Genomic DNA, 15,689 nt, shown 5'->3' with positions numbered 1-15,689 from the left:
TATGTAGAAGCAACGAGCATCGATGTCAACAAGACGCGCTGGCAACAGGGAAGGTGTACATGTGGGGGACAGGGTTGCAAACGTGCAAGCTGCTCTGAGCGGGTCTTCCCATAGCACATAGTACTCCTACTACCAGCACTTTGTGCACCTCAACCTACTCAGCAGCTCACACCTAATATATCGGCAGTACAACTACACGATCACGATCTCGCTCTCACTCAGACAATCAAAGAAAGGCAGGAGTTGCAAACAGTGCGCATCAGAAAAAATGCCAACCCGGGTGAAATGGCTCAACCCTTCACTTCGGCGGAGTACCAAGCCGTCGACCGACCCCACTTCATCGACGTCGTCTTCCGGGAAAGCATGTCTGATAGCAAGCAAATAGATGTCTTCATCCAGATGATATCTGTCTTGATATTCGTCGAAGAACAGCCTCGGCGCATAGCGAGCATCGTCAAAGAAGAAACTGGCTTCTTCACCCTCTGGCTCTTGCGTGGCCTGCGCCGGGCATACTTCTCGAATGACGGGAACGCCCTTGGCCTTATGTATATATCGAAACCCCTGACCTTCCCAATAAGCCTTGGCAAGTTTGCCCCGTATGCGAAGCCAAGCTGGTGGAGTGGCTACGATCATGTTGTTTTCGTCGTACTCGATGTGCATGTCGGTGATGGTTGCGATGAAGGTCTGGCCTGGGTGGTGCCGAAAACATCTCGAGTATGTGATGGGACCTTCTACGGAAAGCCACGACCATGAGGGCGCTTGGTAGGTTCTTGGTCTCCATGATGTGATGCGCGTTTCCCACAGTAGTTCCATGGGCAGAAATGTGCGCCATACGCCGCCGATGAACTGGCCCAGGTAGGGAGTAAGGAGCGTGACGACCCCATGTAGTGCAATAGGTCGATCGCTGGACATTGTGATGTTCATTTTAGTGTACGATTCAACTAGTGCTGCCCATTGGTTAAAGGGATGGCGTCCGAAGGAGCGAACTTTTCCGTAATGGGACACACGCGCCACCGAAGAGTCGGCTCTCGGGTACAGGACAGATCTCGATTCAGCATTGTTGGAGGGAAATTGGGCTATTTCCGTCTGGTCATAACCAAGCATAGCCTTGAACTGCGTTTCCAGCATCCTTGCGTTGAGTATAGTGGATTGGCTAGATCCATGTAGGACACTAAAGTTTCGTGCAGGGTGGTGATCAATCTGGCCAGCAGTCCAGTCGAAATTAATGCTCGGATAGACCTCGGATGCTTTGGCTGTGTTACAGCTCCAATGAACCTGCGCTCTGCTAAAATGAAGTGTCCGCGGCGCCAGAAGTAACTCCTGCATCACCCAAGCCCGACGATACAGGGGATGGTCGAAGAGGTCAGTCTCATTGCTCAAAAATGCGCTTCTATCTTTCCCAAATGCCGAAGGGAGTATGGCGATGGGATCTCGTTTGAATATAAGGCCTTGTGTACTGTCGCTCGCATCTGTAGCAGCAATATTGCATACGGAATTGGCGTAGATGGATCGCATAGTCGGTGCTTCATGGTCCCAATCTTTCTTTGATCCTTGTACAATGCAGAGAGAGTCGATCCAGATGAATTCAAGACCAAGATCTGCTGCGATCCGCACAGCATGTCGGAAGTTGAGCGGGAGTGATTGTGTAGGTATGTCGGAAACATAGTCATCGTAGTTCTCGGCGATTAGTTGTCCACCTTTGATGTTACCCCAACAGTGGCTCAAAGTCGCGTAGCGGATCTTCTCAGTGTTGGCTCCTGTTTGATAAAGGCTGAGTTTCAATTTTCGAGCCTCTTGTGCAATTCGCACTAAGCGTGTGGGAAGGTAGATTTTGTCTTGCAATGATGAAGTGCAACGCTCATGGTTGGAGATGCAATCTAACAGCCATAATTTGGCCCTTTCAATGATCCGAGGTGACCATGTGCACAAGTCAATGGTTCTGTTGATAGAACGCCATTGAAGCTCATTCTCCTGAATGTCAAATACACGAAAAACAAACTTATCAGACGTGGTCAAGAACCAGCCTGCGGGTTTGGAGCTGATTTCGAGCCGTTGACCATCCCGGCTCCAGGTGTAGGATGTGACGGGTTGCCAAAACCCAAGAAGTGCGGGCGCGCTGATCGGTGTTCGCACCCAGTGTTGCCATACTGCAGCGCAAATGCGGCAGCCTTTCTCTGCTGCTCGTCGAAGGTTCGACTTCCAAAAGTGATGTGTGATATCTTCTATCCCCCCCCCTGATTTTACCACCTCTTGTCTCTGGTCCATTGTTCTTTTGCACTCCGTGCAATAGTACGTTCTCGCGTCAGCATCGAAAAATGAACGGGTAATCTCTTTCTTCGCCAACATCCGCGCCGGTCTCGGTACCGCAATATACAAGCATAGAGTTGTATTGCACAGCAAGTGTGCCCAGTATGCAGCCCACGTTTTTGAGTCTGTGTTGATCCCAATACTACTCAAAGACATCAAGGTCTCCAAAATCATGTAAAGCGCCCAGATGGGATTGTGCTTCAAATTGTGTAACGGAGTTTGTTTGGCCGTCAGCCGCGAGTCCATTCCAAGGGCGCAGAACATTTTTTGCTTCCAGACCACGGTTGTCTCGAGATACATGACAAAGTTGAGTGTCTTGATGCCGTACCACCATATGCATAACAGTACAAGAGAGCCATACAAGATCATCGTGAACCAAAACTGAAACGATCGTCCAATCTTTCTGCGCGGTCGCCAGGGCATTTTGCGCAACACTGGTAGTCTCATGAGAATAAGGGTGGAAAGGTGCCAATCGTCGGTGGAATAATCCATAACATCTAAATTATAAAACACGTAGCGCAAATCCGATCCTGCATTGATTTGGTGATGTGTCCATGTATATGCAAGCTCGAGTGTAATTAAGGCGAAGAACAGTTGCTGCAGCGTCAACGCATGCAGCCAAGTACAAAGTAAAGAGACCAGGGCGAGAATGACGAACGAGGGTCGACTTGGAATGTATCTTGTGGCAGACTCCATAGTAAGGGTAAGATGAGTGAGGCCAACGGGATGTCGTTGCAATGTTGCTGATGGAAGGTGTCAGTTCATACGGAGCTGAAGGTATGGGGAAGAGCGAATCACTAACCAATGAGATCCCACGGTGGCTTATTGAACCGTAAAGCTAGGTCACATGCTTGTGGAAGTGCAAAAATCCATCTCAACCGGATTGTAGAAGCTAATTACAAGAATTCCTCTTTGGACTCAGCAGTCACAGTTCATTTGTTTACAAGATTGCGTAAGGCTAACCCCTACGATCACACCAGTAGAGAGCTCTTGGTAGATGTTCCAGCTTCATTGTCAGAGCCTTTTTCTTGCGTAGGCATGACAAACATAGTTTCCAAATGCGACACCGTATCCCCTCTACCTCCAGGTGTCGTTCACAGTTGCAGTGCTGCCACAACCCGCTGAAGTTGTGTACCTCCTATTTGGGTCGCTCTCCCACACCACTGCGCCCGCAGACGTCTTGCGGATGTACTTGTATTCGAAAACCGTCGACGCAGGTATATCGATATCAGCAGTCCAAAGTGGGTCACTGCTGGTGTACTTGCTAGCACTCAGAGCCTTGGCACTGTTCGGGTCCCAGTTGCTGAGTTGGGTGAGCTGACCAGTGACGAAAATATTGTCGCCGAAGGCAGTCGTCGCGCGAACATTGAAAGTGACTTTTGCATTGCAAGACGGGGTGCCAGTGCAAGCTGCAGGGGGCACGTTGTTGGATGGCTCGCCCCAGGTTGGGCTGACAACCCCAGCGCGGCGCTCGGTCGCAGTCAGGAAAGCGGCATATGACCATGTCAAATCGACTGCGGAGAGTGGTGTGCCGTTGTTCCTGTCAAACTGCTCGGCGAGGCCGCCGTTCGATGGTGTGTATTTCTGAACAATGGCCAGGTAGCCATCGGCGTAGGTCTTGACCGCAGATGTGATTGACGTGTAAGTCGCTGAGTCCTTGGCATATGTTCCCGTAGCAATCGATGGCACTAGGTCCTTGAAGAATCCGAGAGAAACCGAGTTCACGGTGATGGAAGCCTGCTTGTCCCATTGGTAAAGAGCCGAGTATAGCTGCTCAGCTGCGGCAAGGGTGGTCAGGTACCAAGGATTGCCGTTGTAGTAAACATCTTCAGAGTAGCGTCCTACAGCGACAGCTTTGCCTTGAGCAATGCCCTTGTTGATGGCATATACAGAGCGGAAAGAGTCGGTGACAGCTTTATGGTTGGCCAAAGCCCGGGCAGAACAAGGCTGGAAAGTGGCATCTGTGCACTTCGCCGCAGGATCAAAAGTGTGGATAGAAGAGATGAGGGAATTTGCGTCCTTGCCGGTGCGACCATCGTTGACGTTGATGTTAGAATCGATGTAACTGCCAGTCCAGAAGCTCTGTGCAAAGCAAAGAACTTGCGGTGCGGCAGCCGCACAACCACTGCAGGTCTGTCCAAGCTTGGTAGCAAGGGCTGCACCCTCGACGAGCGCTCGGTGAGATGCAGCAAGAGTGAAGAATGAGGAACCGTTGACCTCCTCCCACAGATCGAAGCCGGTTTGGTTCCAGTAGCGAACAGTGTAGGCAAGATCTTTTGCAATGACTGGCCAAACAGTGTTGAGAGCTTGAGTCTTTTCACCGTTATCGATCAGCCAGTTGGCGTAGATGGCCAGGGCTGTTGCACGTAGGGGTGGTCCATCGCGCTGAGGACGCCCCCATGCGCCAGTGAATGCGGTACGATCAACGTTGAACTTCGGTTCACCAAGTCCACCTGAGTCTGGACCTCCGGATGGGTTTGAGACACCTTGGAGAAATGCTTGAGCCGAAACGTAGTCATCGATCTCCTGGCGAAGAGATGTATCGCCAGCAATGAAGCGCTCGACAAGCGCCTTGTATGTAAGAGCAGCGTCACGTGTCCAGGTATACCAGTCTGTGACGTGTGAGCTTGTCGAAGCAAAAGTTATGTACACAGTCCACTTACAGTCAGGGTTTGAACGTGAAGGGCTTGCTACGACAATACCAGCAGGGACACCGGGAGCCTTGCTACCACCCCCACCGATGTTAGCAAGTACGCCGTTGATCGATACCGTTGTCTGGGTCCCGATGAAGGCATCGATGGTCGTTTGACGACTTTCTAGGTCACCAAGTGGCGTACCCTGAGCACCGGAGAACAAGAGAGCTGCCGGGAGAGCTCGAAGGATTGATGTGAACAACATGGCGCTGGCTGATAGTGCGAACAGAGCCGATGAGCTTGACAGTTGTTTCGTTGAGGGTCACCAGTCATTTTATATCCATAGTCATCACGTCGACACCCTGTAACGACCGTACGCCGGTGCTTGTCACTTGTCCAACTGTAGTAAATATCGACAGGCACCGAGCGACGGGCGCTAGCATAGTTCCATACTACCACGGAGGCGGGAGGATGGCTATGGACATGATTAGAGCAGAGCGGACCGACGATGAACAAATAAGGAACGAGGGCAGCTAAGGCTCATTTATAAACGCAGTAGCGTCCGGTGGAACCCGCCAATCACAACAAAGAAATGCGACCCACGAAGCAACATGTGAAGAGAAAGAAAAGCCAAAGCAGACGTCGTTTCTCCTGCCCCAGATTTAAACCTGGCCAATTGCTGCACGTGGTGTGCGGGGAGCATGGCGCCTTCCTAATCCGACACTAGGATCCGCGCTTAAAAAATTCACGTCTTGCGGACCGACATCGTCACTCAATATTCTCGTGATACCACACCACAAACAGATGGACTTTGAGGTGTATTGGCTTCAAGTCCTAGTTCACTCTCCTGGCCACGCGACAACTCCGCTTTCTTCGGTAGTGTTGCGTTTGCCGGCACACCGTTTGCTTGGCGCACTATATCCAGGCCCGACTACGCACCAGCAACGATCGAGGCAGATCGGGACATGTCCAGAAACAGGAGCACGAGCGACCCGTTGCGGTCCCAAAGACTCCGCTATACGAGCTTTTTCGTAAGCATGGTGTTCAAAGTCTACAGAGAATGTCTATTTCCAGTGAGATCGTAAGTCGTGCAGTCATAGTTTCGTGATACGAAACATGGTACCGTAAACAGACAGAGAAAATGTCGAGCCGAAATTCTTTTACCTAGCATGCTTGTGTAGCTTGGAAGAAGCGAGGGCCAGAGTATCCGTAGAACTGAACGCTCTCGATATCGATGTTGCCGTCTTCGGAGTCTTTGGGGCTCCATAGCTTCAGCAAGATGTTTCTGCCAGAGCTGCAATATAGTTAGTGTTTGCCAGCGATGAAGGGTCCACGTCTACTCACATCGCAGGCTCAAACTTGATTGTGATCTTGTTCCTGTTCTTCTTAATGAAAAATCTTGCATGCGGCGCCAGCACATTGCCTGTTTCTGCATCCTCATTACCGGCTTCAATGCGACTGGGTCTCGTAAGTCGACTCGCTCGGATGGGTTCCGTATTATCCAGCAGATCTCGATACCGTGGGCCGATTGCAATGCGACGTGATCGCATCTCATGATCGTCGGCGAATTGTGCAGTCTCCAGAAGTTGGCGAAAGCGTGCGCCTGTGCCACGGCGGGACACGACATCTTCGTCTTCATCATCACTACTGGGTCGCCAACGACCCTCACGCTGAATACGATCGGCCATGGTTTCGACATTGGGATAGTCGTCATTGGATAATTCTTCTCCCTCCTCCTCTTCCTCCTCCTCCTCCTCTTCGCTAGTCGTTGTAACGTTGAAGGGGGGTGGTGTAGGTGCTGACACCCCTGCTGAGGTGGTGTAATCGCAGTCGAAATCGATTTCCTCATCGCTCGCCACCGAGGGTTCCAAAGTCCTCTGGTGATTTGGCTCTGCACGTGCACGTGATTCCTGGTTCAGCTGCCGCGTGCGCAGTCTCAGGCGCTCTATACGCAATTCGACATCATCTTGCATACGGCGGCGAGAGTGTTGCCAGACATCTGCATCGTCGATAGCCTCTCTTAGAGAAATCTGCTCTTCGTTATGAGTGGGGGCACCACGTCTGGGAGAGGGCGAGGCTGATGAAGAATGGGAACGATGCTCCAGTCGGTAGGCGGATGTGCCGGAAAGAAGTTGTTCCGGGGACATTGCGACAAACACCAATCCTTCTTGCACGCTGGATACTGTCAGTAGGTTCTCAAGCCGCAGGCAGGCACACATACGGAGACGTGAAACCACGGTCCGGTGCTCGAATTACCACTTTTTCCAGTGCAAATGGAGCATCTCCGATGTGCTTGAGCAGGAGGTTGCATTTTGAGCTTTCGCTGCAGTATACACTCTTATCGTTCTTTAGGACGTTCTCCACGTCGTATATGCGCATCGGGTTGTCGCGCCTGATCTGACCGCCGTCGCAGCTGACGACCTCCATGCGCAGACGTCCTGGAACCATTTGGCCCTTGTAGCCGTACTTGTAGGTTTTGCACTCTGGATTTCTACTGGACTCGTGATCCAACTTTCTCCGCTTCGTTCGCCTTTGTGTGGTGTCAGGCGCGCCTGGACTTGAATGGCGATTGGGTATGTTGGTGCGCTCTGCGCCAGCTACGATAGGGGGGCGCTCGCTGAGGGAATCGAAGGGCTCGGTAGCAGAATTCATTATGGCATCACGCTCTTCGTCGATTCGTGCTTGCGCGCGTTGGAGGTAGCGTTCGCTCGGTGTGGCCCGCAGACGATGCGGGTTTGCGGATGGTGGCCGTCGCAGCAGGCTGTACACGGTTTCGTCGCTGCCATGGGGCGAGCCGAGCAAGCGGTGCAGTCGGCGTCGCTGGTTCACACGGCGGCTGGTTTCTTGTGAAGTGGACCTCAGCTGCTGCAAGTGGGCGGGCGAGCGCTCGGGGGGTTCCTCCACTAAGCGCAACACGCTCCATGCGATAGGTTGTGTGGCATTTGAGGGAGACGTCGAGGCGTGGGGGTAGTCGAAGCTGCCTGCTGTGAAGGGGAAGCTGGCCGGGGGAGGTGACGAGGTAGGCGGGCGCGGCATTGTGTGGCGCAGTTCCCTCCCGTGAGAAGTGTAGAGCGGGGGCAGACGGAGCACGTGCGGAAGAATTGGAGTCGCGCGGTCGACGGCGAATGGAGCGGATGCCGGTTGTCTACCAACTCCTGTCACAGAGTGCAGCGTGTTGGGGTGGGTGACAAGGCGTCGAGGCTCAGGCTGTGCGATGATGTCCAACGAGCATGTCAGGGCCCCACAATCCCCCACGCGCGGGGCCAGACAAGCCGCTAGCTGCAGAGCCGCAGGTACCTGAACTCTGTCTCGTCACTGCCGAACTTCGTCTTCACCTCGGATCGCGTTCTGGGCGCCAGGTCTGCTATCGCCTTCGCCTGGCCTTGTCGTTGCGTCAACCATCTTCCACCCAGGCTCAATCGCACTCGACAGTGCTTTTCTGAGCCACCACCTCCATCGTACCTGCCCCAGCCATGACAGACCTCGCTGCGCCTGCCGATGCCGTAGCGGTCAACGGCACCTTCCCTGCGGACGATGCAGCGGGACAGACTGTTGCTGCAATCGCCGAGTCGGAGAAGATCTCAGCTGGTAATACCACCACACCCCCAAGATGTTTTCCGAGCTGATCCCGCTGGAAGACGAAATCGCACTCTACGACCGACAGATTCGACTGTGGGGCGTCAAGGCGCAATCGAAGATTCGCACGGCCAACATCCTCCTCGTCTCCATCAAGGCGCTGGCCAACGAGATTGCCAAGAACCTGGTGCTGGCAGGCATTGGGTCCATCACCCTGGCCGACCATGAGAGCGTCACCGAAGACGACTTGGGCGCGCAGTTCTTCATCACCGACTCGGACGTGGGCAAGAACGTACGTTGTGTGTCACTCGAATCCCTCTCGTGCTGACTACCGCACAGCGCGCCGAGGCAGCCGCCCCACAGGTTCAGAAGCTGAACCCTCGCGTCAGAGTCAACGTGTACGCAGGCGACATTCGCACAGAAACCGAAGCCAGCTTCTACGCCAACTTCGACGTCATCATCGCTACAGACCTCGACTTCAACTCGACCAACACCCTCAACCTCTGCGCACGCCTCGCGAATCGACCCTTCTACGCCGGTGCATCACACGGCCTTTACGGATACATCTTCGCCGACCTGATCAAGCACAAGTTCGTCGTCGAGCGCGAAGTCAGCAACAAGACCACGCAAGTCGGTCCAGAGAGCTCGACACGCAGTGTTCTCGAAACGTCTTCGAAGAAGGAGAACGGCAAGTCGCTTGAAACTGTCACAAAGCAAGAGATATACTCGCCCATCATGGCTATCAAGGACTCGCCTCTCCCACCCGAGATTGCAGGCAACCATCGCAAGCTGAAGAAAGTACACCCGTTGCTGACCTGCGTGCGTGCACTGTGGGAGTACCAGTTCCAAGCGCACGGCGTCTACCCCTCACACGAACCACAACAGCTGCAGCTGTTCACGATGATGGCTACGGAGAAGCACAAGCTGCATTTGCTGCCTTCAAGCACACTGACTGCAGAATTCCTGCGCAGTTTCTTACAGAACCTGGGCAGTGAACTTGCGCCTGTCACAGCCTTCCTGGGTGGTCAGCTTGCGCAAGACGTGATCAACGTGCTCGGACAGAGGGAGCAGCCGATCCAGAACCTGATGCTGTTTGACGGCGAGGAGAGCGCCGGGCCAGTCTACACGCTTCACCCCATATTTGCCGATAACCCAATCACCGCGCTTCCATCTATTCCAATGCCTGTGGAGGCCATCTCGATTGATGACTAGGGTGGATGAAGCATTTGGGCGGCTTCAAAGTAGAAAAGTCGACGAACAGGTGACCACATTGGATGGAGCGGCGCATACGACGGAGAACAAAGAACAACGATACCCAACAGCTAGCTCAACACGGAGCCAGCAACGGCGTTTTGCAATACAGAAGAATGATTAATACTTAACGCCGATATGGAGATCATGCATGCCAAGAACATGAGTAACAAGCATGATGTGCTTCCTCTCCTCTCCTATCCGTCCCCTGCTTCTTACTGCTTCTTCTTCTCCCTCTCCACCCTCTGTCCTCCAATCCTTCCAAACAGCACCCAACACAGACCCAAGAACGCAACAAGCACAACACCCACAGTCCCCGTCTCCACCCAAGCAGCCTTCCTTGTATCCAATACAGGCACATCGATCGTCTCCACCATCTTCCCTGTGCTCGTCGCAGGCTCGACATGCATGAACCGTGTCTTGGGCCCAAACAATGCCTCATACCCCAGATGTCTGCGGTCGAATGGATTCACACTCATCTTCTCGCCCTCGTCGGCGCGGCACGCCCAGAAGACGACGGGCCAGGGGACGCTGGCGACCGTGTGGGATGCGTTGGAGGCTGGAAGATAGCGCAGGTGCAGGGGGATGGAGATGTTCCAATTTCCTGCATTGACGTGATTAGTGCGAGTGTCGGTGTTGGTGTCAGAAGATGGAATCGAAGGCGAGGCCAGCTCGAATAGAGATGCGGATCCCCATTGTGGGACGACCCAGTCTGGGGCTTCGAGGTCGGTGGCGCCGGCGATGCTGCGGAGGGCAATTATGTTCTTCGAGGCTAGGAAGAGCGGGTCGTTGAATTGGTATTTGTCGATGAAGAGGGTAGAGGGCAGGGTGAGGTGCGTGTGCAGCTTGCACGTTGGGTCGGGTGGGGTGAGATGCTCGGTCGGGAAGGTGAGCATTAGCGTTGGGTGAAGACCGGTTGGGCGTTGGAGGGAGGTGGTGTACGTCAGAGGCGAGAGCTTCGGGGTGGAGTTGGGGTTGTAAGGGTCTGCTGTCAGAAGGGGATAGTGTCGGGTTGGTGTTTGGAAACGTGTTGGCTCTGATGAGGTGTCAGTAACATTTGGTAAATCATACTGGGGAGCGTGGTACTTGGTTTGTCATCCTGGCCTAGCACGGCCAGGAACCCTCCAAACTGGATGTCCTCTGGGTCCGTGTTGGGTTCGTGGGCTAGAACGCCAATCTCGACTGTCGATTGCTCCTCTTGACGTTTGACTATTGTGTCCGTCCATCCTGCGTCACTGGGTGCTTTGGGCCAAACAGCGGTGAAAATCCAAGCTTGTGAGATTGCATCGTAGTCGAGGTCAACGTATGAAGCTGACGGCAGGTATTTTTTCAGATACCTGCATGTATCATTGTCATTCGGACAAGTTACCTCTGAAAGTAATGACTTGTTGAGTTCGTCAAACGAGAATGGCGAGTAGTACTGCGAGGCTGTAGACATGGAAAAGCGCTCTGATAGCATGGGCATCTTGATCGCTGTTTCGTTATATGATGAACACTTCAGATGCTGACCAAAGATCGATTGTATTTCCTTGCAGAGGTCGATTTCATTGCTGTCTCCTGATGGCGTGAAGAAGATGTGTAGGCCTGGTGATACACGTGACGTGAATGGAGGAGTTAATGAATATGGAACCTCAGAAGTCCAGCGGATATGCAATTCATGCCATTGCTTGAGATTTTTGCTCACGAGCGTCAGTAAATCTGATGCAAGGCTGGGTTCCTGGGCAATTACATATCGATTGGAGTCTGAGATAGCTCATCGAGACCAAGTGTGATACGGTGTTCTTTCGCTGCATTGACGCCGTTCAACTTGAAGATGTCGGCATTTCCGTTGACACCTTTTTGAACGCTGATCTGCTCAGGGTTAAAAGATTCGGGCTCCGTCACAACATATGTTATCCGTTGCTTCATGGTTGTTGTGTGAGTGTCGACAAGATGGCGCGTGATGGGCTTCGATAGGTAGCTCGGTCGGCTGCACTTGCCTGTCAGTAGGTATCTACGTTCCTGCCGCTAGCTGGAATGACGTAGCGCTAAAAGACCCTCTTTCCCACCGAGGTCTGGATCGTTGCCTGAGCGAGCGACATCTTCAACACCGTGTCCTCACGCGATTTGCCACTGCGTAGGCTCGCATTGCCTGCTATATCTACGAGAAACTCACGCGATCACTCCTGCACCCAACACGATGCATCTCCTCAACTTACTCTATGCTGCGCTGTTGAGTGCGTGTGGCGCGCAAGCCCTGCGCTCAGACAAGGTCAAGCTCTCCAACATCCAGAGTCTTACATTGCGGAAAGGACTGGACACTTCGCATCGCCGTGTTAATGCCATGCCTCAGGTACGTTGCGCCAAGCTGAACCAGTACACCAGGCCTCGAGCTAACACAACCCAGCTCTCATGCATTGGCGGCAACGCCAAAGGTCTCTACGAAGTCGATGTAATGCGTTGCAAGAACTCCGGCTCCGACTACGACTCTGAGAACATCCAATGGACATGTACCGCCTCGCTCCCGGATGAGTTTAAGCTCGGCTCCACCGACGTGATATGCGAAGGCTACGACTATCCAGAAGACCCATATATCTTGAAAGGAAGCTGTGGCGTTGAGTACAGACTGGTTCTGACAGACAAGGGTCATGAGAAGTACGGGAGGGGAAATGGAGGCCACTGGTGGGGTGGTGATGACGAGGGGAGTGGCAGGGAAGGTCCGAAGACACTAGGCGAGCAAGTCGCAGCGGCATTGTTCTGGATGGTGTTCATTGGAGTTGCAGGCTGGATACTCTACAACATCGTTCGGCAGTGGGGCCAAGGGCCTGCGGGTGCCGGAGGTGCTGGTGGCGACCGACCTGGCTGGGGCGGTGGAGGCGGAGGATGGGGTGGAAATCATGATACCGATGACCCACCACCACCTTACGACTATCAGGGACGTCCAGGGAAAAGCACGTACGGTACCAATCAACCTCAGGGATGGAGACCCGGAATGTGGTCTGGCGCGCTAGGTGGTGCTGCAGCCGGGTATGCTGCAGGGCGTATGGCGAACAGAGGCAACCAGACCAATAACGGATGGGGCAGCAACAGTGGTGGGTGGAACAATGGCGAAGGCAGCTCTAGGTCCTCGTCGGGATCCGGATCTAGTTTCTCGAATACGAGGCACGAGAGTACCGGTTTCGGGTCGACCTCGAGGAGGTAGATGTTCGTGCTGCGAGGATGCGCAGTATTTCTCTTGCTCAAAACGATACCCCTAGCATTACTCGGTTTGTGAATACAATATATTCGCACTATAGGCATAAGTTATATCCTTACTAGCAGATGTGCCAAAACCCGGCCGCCCTTCTTCTAGACAGACCGAAGTGACCTGCGGAAAGATGAATGCCACCCTTATCTTTCACCCGCTCTCCATGGGATATACTCTTTCTCAACCTTCGCACAAGTCAACCACCCCACCTTATTCTCTTCAACATCCAAGCTCAGCTCATTCCTTGCCAAATTCTCCACAATCTCGCTCGCAAATTCCTTAAGGATCCTCAAGTCCTCACCCAGCGTCTCCACCGCGCTGGGCATCACAGCCTGCACCATCCTCCGCACGTCCTCATACGCCATGTACGTACTGCCATCCGCCCTGATCTTACGAAACAAATTGCCGCGCTTAAGGGAAGGCTTGGACGCATCGTGTTGGCGAAAAACATTGGTGAGCGTATCCCGGAACATCTGGACCACGAACCAAGTGTCGAATTGGGAGTGAGATTCTGCCGAGTATGGAATGCCGCGCTTTGTAGTGATTGTGAGGAGGAGGAGTTCGCGCTCGGTTTCTAGAACCTGCATGTCCAGCTCTCTTGACTTTTTGACGATGAGCTGGCGGATTGTGTCTGGAAGTGCTGATTGTTTCGTAGGCCATGGCCAGCAGGGATGTGCACCGATGAGGTGGATGAGGGATTCGGCATAGATGAATTCGTTCTCAAGCGCTGAGGCGAGGAGAAGATAGCGTGGTGGGTCGTCTAAGATGGCTTTGTAGAGCGATTGACGATGTTGCAAGAGAGCATTACCAACGTGCGAGGAGATGAGGTGAATGCATCCGAGGTCTTGTGCTATCTTGACAAGCGCTTTGGCTTGCGATGTGGCAGTCTTGACGTTGGTGGCTTCGATACGTGGAGCAATGTTGTAGAAAGATCCAAATACCTGTTCGTAGACTACAATGTCATCTTGGATGATTTTTGTTTTGGCTCGTTGAGATATGCATTTGCTCTGGCATTCCTTCAGCAACGTCTCGTCAGAATCTGGTTTGCGGCTGATAGGTCGGTCGCCTTCTGGATTCTGAGCGACCAGTACAAACCGATCGTTAATCTTCTCGAGAGCGAATAAAAGCCAGTCTGCAGTCTTTGAAGCCGCTTGCTGTTCTCGAATGGATCGCGCAAACCAGGGAGAATTTCGAGTAAGAACTGCACTGTGAAGCTGCCATTGCCTGGGTGGTCTCACCGTATCGCACTGTATGTAAGTATCACCTGTAAAGAATCCAGGAAAGGTGTCTGGGAGCGTTTTTCGGGAAGACAATAACGATGCTGGTAACGCCTGTCTCTGCATTAGGGCGTACATCTCTCGACAAAGTATGAAACTTACGGTTCCATCTCCAGGTGAGAGTTCTCGCAACGGTTGTGGACTTGGAAGGTCATTGGTAACCACACTTGTTTGCGTGGTCAGTGCTGGTTGAGTGAGGTGTCGTCTGCTGTTTGAGGGCATAGCCCTGGAAGCATGTTGATCTTCTGGGGGATCTCTTTGCAACGCTCTTCGACAACTTGGGGCAGCTTTAACGTTGAATCCAGCATTCTGCGTATCGAGAGATTCGTCGAAGGTGTCGATGAATTGGAGGATGACAGTGATGGAGACTCAATTCGAGCCGTTTCAGTTCCAGATCTGTACGACTCCTCGGAAGAAGACCGTAGCGAGTCAACGGATCTTCGTATTGAGTTATCTGGGTTCGTGTGCTTCTGAGATTTTTTTTGACGAGTGTTGAGGTTTGCGCTTGTTCAAGGTAAGTCCGTAGATGAGTGGTCAAGAGAGTGTACGGTGAGAAAAGTATAAATCGCAACAACGAGGAAGCCCGAAGGTAAAGAGATTTACAGCTACTGACGCCCTTTGAACAAGCCTTCGAGATGCCGAGCGAAGAATGTTGTAGAGTAGCGTGAGTGTACCAAACTAAATCGTGTATCCTTGAACGCCGCCCACTGACCGCTGCACCAGCATGCGGTAGGAATCACAGGTTAGACTCCCAGAACATTTGCAGAGGGTGAAGTTGGAACTTCTCCGATATATTTGGTGTGGACGTGCGCTACGTTCCCAGTGTAGTCAATGTGGACGTGCAATAGAATACCTATCAGATATGTTGTTGCATCCGGACCACCACGTCTAAGGATGCCTCTCGATCGACTCAGGTTGCTGTTTCGAATCGAAGATGCGACAGTCCTATAGCGGCAAGGATGATGTAAGGTCAAGATTAGCAGACTTCCAGAACGATCAACAAGCTAAGCGGTTGACGCAATGAAATCCTTGTTTGATTCTTTAAAAGCCGGCACATTTTTGGCCCAGAGCTTACCTACTGTCGCTGACTTTCGCGTTGCAGAGAAAGCGGGCTATAAGCTGACGATCTTGAACAATACAGGAAGTACTGAATGCTATTCTCCTAGCCATTCTACAACCTGAAAGGATGCTATAAGACTTCAGCAACTTCTCTTCAATCTAAAGAGCAGTAATAATGGCGCTAAAGGCCTCCAGCATTACTGCTTGCAGCTTAAGAAGCTGCTGCGAAGACGGTATAGCCAGCTTTCTCTGCAACGCGAGAGGCTGATACTCACACACCTGACACATTCTCTGCGACAAAGACCAGCATCAAGGCCCAAGCACTCGCGTAATGATTGTGAGACAATCAAATGGCCGTTG

At 52.6% G+C, this 15,689-nt stretch overlaps 7 protein-coding genes across 7 annotated transcripts, besides 2 other annotated features; 2 read left to right on the top strand and 5 right to left on the bottom strand.

Moving 5' to 3' along the window:
• Positions 1–192: 192 nt before the first annotated feature.
• On the bottom strand, positions 193–3,003 carry EKO05_0003015 (uncharacterized protein; the record flags this gene model as incomplete). The annotated part of the gene is made up of 1 exon (XM_038945194.2): positions 193–3,003. One exon carries the CDS (start codon positions 3,001–3,003, stop codon positions 193–195), a length of 2,811 nt encoding a protein of 936 aa, XP_038801577.2.
• Positions 3,004–3,384: 381 nt separating this feature from the next.
• Positions 3,385–5,205, bottom strand: EKO05_0003014 (Glucan 1,4-alpha-glucosidase; the record flags this gene model as incomplete). Its single annotated transcript, XM_038937945.1, has 2 exons — positions 3,385–4,919; positions 4,971–5,205. 2 exons carry the CDS (start codon positions 5,203–5,205, stop codon positions 3,385–3,387), a joined length of 1,770 nt encoding a protein of 589 aa, XP_038801576.1.
• Positions 5,206–6,104: 899 nt separating this feature from the next.
• Positions 6,105–7,976, bottom strand: EKO05_0003013 (uncharacterized protein; the record flags this gene model as incomplete). The annotated part of the gene is made up of 3 exons (XM_038937904.1): positions 6,105–6,234; positions 6,285–7,115; positions 7,162–7,976. The coding sequence occupies 3 exons, from the start codon at positions 7,974–7,976 to the stop codon at positions 6,105–6,107; spliced, it is 1,776 nt and encodes a 591-aa protein (XP_038801575.1).
• Positions 6,670–6,700: a tandem repeat.
• Positions 7,977–8,413: 437 nt separating the features above from the next.
• EKO05_0003012 (E1 ubiquitin-activating enzyme) lies at positions 8,414–9,728 on the top strand (the record flags this gene model as incomplete). The annotated part of the gene is made up of 3 exons (XM_038938015.1): positions 8,414–8,528; positions 8,579–8,808; positions 8,856–9,728. The coding sequence occupies 3 exons, from the start codon at positions 8,414–8,416 to the stop codon at positions 9,726–9,728; spliced, it is 1,218 nt and encodes a 405-aa protein (XP_038801574.1).
• Positions 8,948–9,000: a tandem repeat.
• Positions 9,729–9,982: 254 nt separating the features above from the next.
• Positions 9,983–11,675, bottom strand: EKO05_0003011 (protease B nonderepressible form; the record flags this gene model as incomplete). Its single annotated transcript, XM_038937802.1, has 3 exons — positions 9,983–10,803; positions 10,854–11,446; positions 11,497–11,675. The coding sequence occupies 3 exons, from the start codon at positions 11,673–11,675 to the stop codon at positions 9,983–9,985; spliced, it is 1,593 nt and encodes a 530-aa protein (XP_038801573.1).
• Positions 11,676–11,946: 271 nt separating this feature from the next.
• EKO05_0003010 (uncharacterized protein) lies at positions 11,947–12,948 on the top strand (the record flags this gene model as incomplete). The annotated part of the gene is made up of 2 exons (XM_038938043.1): positions 11,947–12,099; positions 12,154–12,948. The coding sequence occupies 2 exons, from the start codon at positions 11,947–11,949 to the stop codon at positions 12,946–12,948; spliced, it is 948 nt and encodes a 315-aa protein (XP_038801572.1).
• A 188-nt stretch (positions 12,949–13,136) lies between these two features.
• Positions 13,137–14,492, bottom strand: EKO05_0003009 (uncharacterized protein; the record flags this gene model as incomplete). The annotated part of the gene is made up of 2 exons (XM_038937976.1): positions 13,137–14,324; positions 14,373–14,492. The coding sequence occupies 2 exons, from the start codon at positions 14,490–14,492 to the stop codon at positions 13,137–13,139; spliced, it is 1,308 nt and encodes a 435-aa protein (XP_038801571.1).
• Positions 14,493–15,689: the final 1,197 nt, after the last annotated feature.

The sequence above is a fragment of the Ascochyta rabiei genome, chromosome 4 (genome assembly GCF_004011695.2).
Source record: "Ascochyta rabiei chromosome 4, complete sequence".
Lineage (NCBI taxonomy): Eukaryota > Fungi > Ascomycota > Dothideomycetes > Pleosporales > Didymellaceae > Ascochyta > Ascochyta rabiei.
This window is presented reverse-complemented; position numbering and strand designations above follow the sequence as displayed.